The sequence below is a fragment of the Limulus polyphemus genome, unplaced genomic scaffold (genome assembly GCF_000517525.1).
Source record: "Limulus polyphemus unplaced genomic scaffold, Limulus_polyphemus-2.1.2 Scaffold1848, whole genome shotgun sequence".
Lineage (NCBI taxonomy): Eukaryota > Metazoa > Arthropoda > Merostomata > Xiphosura > Limulidae > Limulus > Limulus polyphemus.
In genome coordinates this window covers 95,994-104,578 of record NW_013667458.1, presented here as the reverse complement: position 1 = coordinate 104,578, position 8,585 = coordinate 95,994, and the positions used below count along the sequence as shown (strand labels likewise).

Below are 8,585 nucleotides of genomic sequence, written 5' to 3'. Positions count from 1 at the left end.
AGAAGTTATTTCTAAATAGTAATAATCTATATATATATATATATATATATATAATGTATAATAATGGAAATGTGTCTGTATTTTACAAAATACTAGTCTACAAAGACACAGCCAAGACATGTAATTTTGTAAAGACTAAAGGTCAGTTTTATATTATTGGATACAGTAACATGAGAGCATGTGTGCCGCATCATTGTAACTTCTGTATTGTTAGCCAGGCATGACTGGAAGGTCAATATAATATATATATATATGTATAATGTTATGAGATTTAAGCTATTTAGACTAAACATTTGTGTTTTAATTTGTGTTCACTCTAGAATGAAAGAGGCATAATTTATATTTATTTCCTTTTTTTTCATGGTGGTTACAAGATTGGTCAAATCTACTGAACCTGTACAGAGATTCGTTAGTGAAAATAACAGATAAAATATAAAGTTCTTTTCTTAAGAAACGTGTGATAACTATCTCGACATTATAAAGATTTCGTATGTGAAATCTGAAAATTTTCTGATGCATAAAAGTATTTTTAATCTTAAAATGAAAATTAGTTTCCATGTTGGATAGGTAACATGCAAAAAGAAAAAAAAAGGCATGAGAAAAACATTGCTTAATAAACCTTAATACTTAATAAAAATATCTGATATTTTGCATACAAAAGCATTGTTACTGATAATCTGCCAAATTTCGTTAACATACGTTTACTAATTTAAAAGTTACAGCATGAAAACTATAACAAGCACAATATAGTTACGAGGTCAGTCTCAGGGACCGAGCCCATGCTGAAAGAGTTAATAACATAATCAGTATGCCCAAATAGTACTGGTTGACATCTCTGTAATAATAATTTCTTAAACAAACCAACTGTGAGCTTTGCTTATCTAAGATAAATAAAATTCATCTATTTCCAAGCAACTTGCTTTTTTTTACCACCTTCTGCTTGAAGCTAGTGAGAATTTAGAAATCACATTTGTCCAAAAGCTTTTACAAACAGTTACAAAACACTTTAATGGAAAGTCTGCAAGATTGCTGAAAGTGTGAAAACAAATCTCATGAAATTACAGTAGCATGGTAGGTTTAAAGCATGGTGGGTTATATTTTCATATAATAAAGCAAACTCATAGTAAAGTAGTGAACAAAAACTATCTTTGTTCTAAGCATTGATAACTTTTAACATATATTGCATGCTACTGGTGCAATAACAGGTGACAATGGAAGTTAAAAGTAACAGTATTAAGGTACTTCAATCACTTCATGCAGAAAAAGGTTGCGTGCTTTAAATTATTTTCTCTATTTAAAATATACTTTAGACTCACTTATTTTACAATAACCTAAGAAGGAAACAACACTTTGCACCTATCTCTAGCACATGTACAAAATATAAATTTTACAATATATGTTTTTTTCTTTCTTTTCTTTTTCTCTGGATGTATCTGTGGGCTGGCAAAAACATGTCAGCAGAAAGACTCCAGTCCATGGACTAACAGTAGGGTACCACTGGTCTATACTACACAGATATTTATACACACCTTTGGAACTGCAGCCTGGAACAAGAAGTCGCACAAGGGATCAGAAGTTTCATTTTTTGCTAACATAGTCATCACTGTCATCTGCAAGTTGTCTGATGGACGTTCAAAGGTAAAATCTAACTTCAAGCCATTCTTCTCAAATACTCTAAGAGGAGGAATCCCTGCTGGGACACAAATTTACAATTAAAATATAATACAACACTGATGCTTAAAAACATCTACTGTAAGACAATCATTATCCAAATTATGAAATTTTTTTGAAGAAATGCAACTTCCTCGAGAGCTAAAAGCATTTGTTAAGCCTACAAGCCTTCATAAACGTGTACAGGGATGAACCAGAAATATGCAGGAGTCTCAAAAAAAGTATAACAGTGCCCATGGGAAATATGTTATGGATAATTTGATCATGTAATAGTTAATACTTATAATACATAATAATAATAAAATTTTAGCAATGGTTAAAGTTTCATTTCTTTGTAGAATTCATGTGTAAACCCGAGTGATCACATCACTTAGCAGAACAGATGAAACCATGTAGTACATTATAAAAAATAAACACAAAAATATTGTGGTTTTGTCACATCTGCTGTTGACTTTTGATTTACTACTGAAATCATTGTTCATCAATTAGATGTATATACACTTGTATCACTCTTGACAAAGAAAGAACAAGCCATTCCAATTTCTAGTGTGTGGGTATTTTATGTGCTACCCTTCCATAGTACTACATTATAACTTATTTACTAGAACATAGGTATTTCAATGAGAAATCCTTTTTGGAATTTCAAAAGTAAAAACTTGGTGGTAAGTTCAACTCAACAGCACTTAAATAATTTCTCTCTATCTGAAAACATCTGATTTCTTTCTTTGGTTAGTTTTTTGTGCAGGATTACTGAAATAGGATAAAATTCCTTAAAAAATGACATCATTTAGTAACAGTTGACAAAACCAAAAATAGACTTGGCCTTTAGATTTCTTTTCATGAAAGAGCACAATTTTGGTGATACAAAAAAAAAATAGCAAAATTAGTATGTTGGTTATATCTCCTCTTTACTGTGTACTGAATACAAATGGTAAACCAAAACATGCTACGGTTTTTATAGACTAAAGAAAATAATAATATTACAGGTAAAGAGCATAAATTATTAAGAAAATAACAATTAATCTTTATTATACAGTTCTCAATTTGCAACATTGTACATTATTTGATAAATTATAAGCCCTTAAAATCATATCATACCAAAAGTAACATCTATTTTTTTAAATCTAAAATTTATTAGTAAGCAATTTGTTTCTGGATTTTTACACATAAAGCTACTCAATGGATATCTCTAATTTTAAACTCAAAGTCTAGATGTAAGGCAGCTAGTCAAAAGCACCCACTTCCACCTCTTGTCTGGCCAAATAGTGGGATTTGACCCTTATAATGCACTCAACAGCCCCATAGTGCATATTCAGATTTTTTATAATTTTTTTCAGTAACAGGACACAAACAATGGATATGAAAATCTATAATTCAGTATGCTGACCATCACACCACACTCGGCCTTACTAGTACATGAAACATACAATGAAATGTGTGTGTGTACATATATCTATGTGTGTGTGTGTGCGTGTGTGTGTGTGTGTGGCTGATTATTTATATAATTTTTCTTCTAAAAACTATATTAAAAAATAGCTTTGCAGCAACTGATAATTTAATATATTATTAATGTATAATTTACTTCTTGAGAAAAATATTCAGTATTTGAATATATCTACAAGTCATTTCCTTTTAGCTTTTAGACATTAAGTTATAAAACTTATGCTTTGAATACATTTTAAAACCAAATTGCAAGGTATATATATAACAGAATGAGACAAATTTAACGAAAACTTTCATACCTTTTTTGTCCTGCTGATGAGACAAATGACCATCCATTATTATATTAGATTCTTCTGAAGTTGGAAAAGACAATGGGGGTTGAGCTATGTGAAATAAATTCAGAAGAAAATAACATCCTTCAAACAAATTTCTTCTTTACAGTTCTGGTTTTAAAAATATAAAAAAACATTAAGAACTTCTACAGAATGTCTTAAGCAAGACACCTGCATTAAGCCTACTAAAAAACATAGCTCTGCTATGATTGATAAAGAATATGTTACAGCTCATCAACATATAGCTGAACAGTGTATCATCCTTGATTATCTGCTCTAATAATAAGTGCATTATGTCCATCACTTTAGTTATTCTATTAAAAAACTGTATATTACTCTACTGCTTTTCAGCTTTTGTAGTAGTAAACAATGTGTAAATGTCTATTACCTTGTTTGGATATTTTCATCATAAACAGCACATTATTTTTGCTATTTAGCTGTTCTACTAATCACAATATATTATTGTCTGTCATTATTTAACTCTTCTACTATATTTAATATCACCTATCAGTCTAATCCAATGGTTCTTAACCTTTTTTACTCCATGCCCCACCTCGACACCTCAAAAAATTTGATGCCCCCTTAATATAAAAACAAATTTGGTGTTGAAAAAGTATAATAATATAATGTAAAATTTAGAAATTTACCAAAATTTCACACCCAAATGAAATTTTTTTCTTATTGTAGCATTTTCAAATTGCCCCCCTGTGGGACGTGCACCCCATGTTCAAAATCACTGGTCTAGACATTCAATATAAAGTGCTTACTGCATTAATGTTTATTATGGTTTACTACAAGAAAGAAACTATTAATTATCTTTATTGTTTTTAAATTGTAACATTTTAGATTTCACTAATAATTAATATTTACTTTGTTCAAAGTTCTGGAATAAGGATAATTTAAAGTTTTAACTCAACAAGAAGTCACTGTCATTTTCTGTCATTCATAACAAATTGTGTAGTACTGTTTGGCAACCTAGAAACATTTGAGTAGCTTGTCGTCCTATGTAATTGTGGCAAGTGTTCAAAGTTCTGGAATAAGGATAATTTAAAGTTTTAACTCACCAAGAAGTCCCTGTCATTTTCTGTCATTCATAACAAATTGTGTAGTACTGTTTGGCAACCTAGAACTGAAGTGTCTAATACTGACAACTCCAATGTTTTTTCTAACAATTTACCACACCTCATAAATATCTAACCTTTTATCTTTTGCACACATACAGTAACCAACTTTATTACTTCAAAAGAATAACTGATTTTTTTCATTAAGTTTTGATGTTACAAAAAACTATTTTTCTTAGGTTTCATACTATAAATTTGTACATGTCTAAGCTGGTTTTGATGTTACAAACAGCTATATTCTTTAATTAACTTTAATGCTACCAATAGTTGATGTACGCTGAAGATGTGAAAAAATATAGTGAAACATTAAAAAAATGCAAACTGCACATATTTTTCTCTTTTTGCAATAAAGCAACAATAAATGAACATCATTTCCTACTGAAAAAAAGACCTTTACCTTACCTTCAGGAGAGTGATTAAGCTCTAATCCACCAAGAAGGTCTAAAAGATTGGAGCCTCCACTGTTTACAACAGCATGCTGGGAGTTTTCCTGCAGATTAAGCTGAGTCTCTTGTGGTGCTCCTAGTAAATCCAATAAAGCATTCTGAAACAAAAAAGAAAATCCATTAGTTTTAAATTTATAGATTCATAAACTCTGAATATTACAGAGAGAACTGTATGCAAAACAAAATCTCCTACAGCTCTGAGAACCTTTTGCATCTGATTGTTTCAATCTATTTTAGTAACTCTTACATTTAAAACTGTGTAAAATATTGCTTAATTTTCATATTCATGATACACTACAAGAGGCGAACAAAATTTGATTCAGAAAATGATTGCCAAATGAATTTTTCATATTTGAGTGTTTCTGTTTTTTTAATATATATATATAAAATTATTTCCCATTTTCAAATAGTAATATTTTTAATCTTTGATAGGTTGTTTAGGCAGAGTATTCATAATGAATCTAAGTTTCAAATGAACAGCAACTGCCTGTTATAGAAAACTACAAATGTAGAGGAAAAACAAAGTTATTTTAATTTCCAGAGTATTTCACCTTGTTTGTTTTTCTTTACACTTTGTAGTTTCCTCTCCTATGTAGTACTTTTATTTATTTTAAAATGTATTTCTGTTTATCATTGCATATGATTTAAATGTTAGAATAACAGCTAATAGAAATAGCACTGTAATATGAATGCACACTGACACTAAATGATGGAAAGCTTACCAAATTGAATTTAATGCAAAATGACTGAATGGTCTAAATCTCATCCCTTATGTGTTACATTTTTAAAAACTGCTGTGTCAATTAATAAATCATATTTATAAAAATTCTAGTACAATTAGTTTTTCTAAATTAAAAAGGGAGTTTTCCAAAGTCACAAACATTATAAAACACAAATGGTCTTGATAAGAGTTAGCATACAAAACTAATTTCAAAATATCCAATTGTAATTTATTGTATGGAATACAATACTGCAACATTCTGCTGTATAAATATTTTGAGGATTATAATTTATGTAGTATTACTGTTTCCTGCTTTTTTTAGTTCATATATTATACTCACTACCCTCAGCTTTTTTTAATGCATTCTTCACGAGAATTATATAAAGTTTACGAAAGGGCTAAACTACAAAAACAAGTTTCTAGTTAAAGCAATACATTGTAAGATTTCATAACCAGTTTTGGACAATGTGTGTGACATTAGGCTAATAATGACAATAGCATTCAGCTACCCTTATTATTTACCATTTTGCCTAGCACTTGAGAAGTAGCAAGATAATATTACCTCAACCTATTCATGTTTCAAATTGTATAGAATGAGTGAATGAAAATCAGTTAGTCCTAATTGTTTTAGATAATATTTAAACATCAGCTAACTGCTAACTAACAATTATGACATAAATGAGTGTGCTGTGTTTGAGCTGCTTTTATTTCTTTTAATAAATATTTAAACTATTTTTCAATCCCACAAGATTCTTAAAAAAAAATGTTATTTATAAGTTTCATTACCATTTATGGTACTGGTTTTCAAACAGTTTGGTTTGGTTATGTATTTTAGAGCAAAGTCATACAGGGCTATCTGTTGTGTCCACAACATGGAATTGAACCCCCAATTTTAATGTGTAAGTCCTTAAACTTCCCGCTGTCCCCCCAGGGGACTTACAAACAGAAAGAGAGCCAAAAGAACTTTCAATCCATTTGAGATAAATAAATTATTTTTGAAATGTTCATGTTATTATATCCACCAAATGATTTCAAATACTACTATTTTTTTTTATCAAATAACATTTTCAGATGAAGATTTATTACATTATTAAAATACTTTTGTTTAAAAAATGAAAAGTTTAAAAGCCTAATGAGATCAAATTTGAAATTTTTTTTACAATATTGAAGGCTGAAACCTCACTGGTCATGATTTATTTCACAAACTCTCACTTTCAAGTAGTTTTATAGCACCTAGAAAAAGAACCAAACTTTGAAAAATAAACATCTGATAATATATAACCAAATACAAAAGTTAAATTTGTTTCAACACAAAGAAAACAGATGATTTTCTAGCAATATGAATTAAATATATAATTTTGTTTTAAACAACTCTGAAAACATCTAGTCAAAACATGTCTGTGTTGTAAATTTCTGCATTAGAGAATAGTGGATTAATGATCACCTGCAATTTCTAACGTTGTGTCAGACTTCATTTTAAGAATAATTGTTTTCAGTTCTGAAACATTGCTTTCATACACTTCTAGAATGATGATAAGATTATTTTAAAACTAAGTATAAGCCTTATACTATATCTGTAGGATCTTTTTCCTGAGTACTTTTTTAATTTCTTGGAAACTTACTAATTCAGAATTTTATATACTCATTAGTAATGGATTTTCTTTCTTGTTTATTGACTGGTTTCAGTATTTCATCTTAACAATTGGTTATCCAAATTCCAAACCTTTTTTTTCATAATAATATACACCCAAGGCAGCATTTCCCAAACTGTGTTTCATGGAACCCCGGGTTTATGCAATAAAATGTTGTGTAGTGTAGTAGGAGTAAAGGAGCAGACCAGGTATAGGTATGGTTTAAAAGCCTGTCAGCCCATAAATCGTACCACCCTGTATTCCCTTTGTCATTGGTTATTTCATTAATGGTTTGAGCCTATTTGATGATTTGTTATAAGTTATTTGCCAGTGATAGTCATGTGTAGTGTTTCAAGAAAACAACAAGATAATCTTGAGTTTGTAAATATTTTTTAAAATTACAGTGATTTCAAGTACTGACACTACTTAGCCATGGGTAGGTGGCTAAAAGAAGAAAATTTAAAGCAAAAAACAAGTTCTTCTGATAATAATTTGTTTATGACTTATGTTTCTTATAGGTTCTATCATTAGTTTTAAAGCTCAAAAGTATTCCGTGGCCGAAAAAGTTTGGGAAACGCCGATCTAAAGGATTCAAGTACATATATCAAGCTTAAGTTCTCCTGTGAACAGTCTTACAATAAATAAACAAATAAAAATTTGACTAACTCCTTCATCTTTTGCTTTTACTAGTTTGGTAATGGAAGTGTCACCAAAATCTTCTTCCTCTGTCACCAGCCCATTCTGTACATCAACCTCATTCAGATTTTTTCTCTCAATAGCTGGCATCCTCTCAAATATACTTGGTCTAACAAAAGAAGTAAAAAATCTTCAAACTGATACAATCTAATCATAACTGTTGTACTGGCTACACTGAAAAAAAAAGTAATTCATAATATTTAAAATTAACCCACCCTTTAAATCTTTGATAAAACTACTTTGATTAATCTACCTTGCAAACTTTTGGCAAGCTTATAGGCAAGTGTTTGATGACCCATCCAAGAATATCCCAAGAGGTAATTAAGAATATTCCAAGTATTAAACACATTGTATATTTGAGAAAGTACCCCATTGCACTTCTTATCCAGAATACATTTTTGAATTCCAAAATTCCAAATTGTATTATAAAAATTAGTATTACAGGAATTTTCCAAGGACCTAATTGATACAGAGATGAAAGTGACCCTTTCCTAAAAATCCTGAAAATAATCGAAGCCAAGTAA

The 8,585-nt window shown here is 29.6% G+C and overlaps 1 protein-coding gene across 6 annotated transcripts in view; it reads right to left on the bottom strand.

Annotated features, from left to right (window-relative positions):
• The window catches only part of LOC106465146 (AP-1 complex subunit gamma-1-like), a 63,224-nt gene that overhangs the window by 9,793 nt on the left and 44,846 nt on the right, over positions 1-8,585 (bottom strand). For 3 of the 6 annotated variants that reach the window (XM_022392970.1, XM_022392969.1, XM_022392972.1), the window contains 4 exons: positions 8,032-8,170; positions 4,970-5,111; positions 3,414-3,497; positions 1,530-1,693 (listed from right to left, as the gene is read on the bottom strand). In XM_022392970.1, the coding sequence (XP_022248678.1) occupies positions 1,530-1,693; positions 3,414-3,497; positions 4,970-5,111; positions 8,032-8,170 (529 nt within the window). Of the gene's footprint in view, positions 1-1,529; positions 1,696-3,413; positions 3,498-4,969; positions 5,112-8,031; positions 8,171-8,585 lie in introns of those variants that run through there. The other 3 variants (XM_022392971.1, XM_022392973.1, XM_022392974.1) reach the window with 3 other exon arrangements.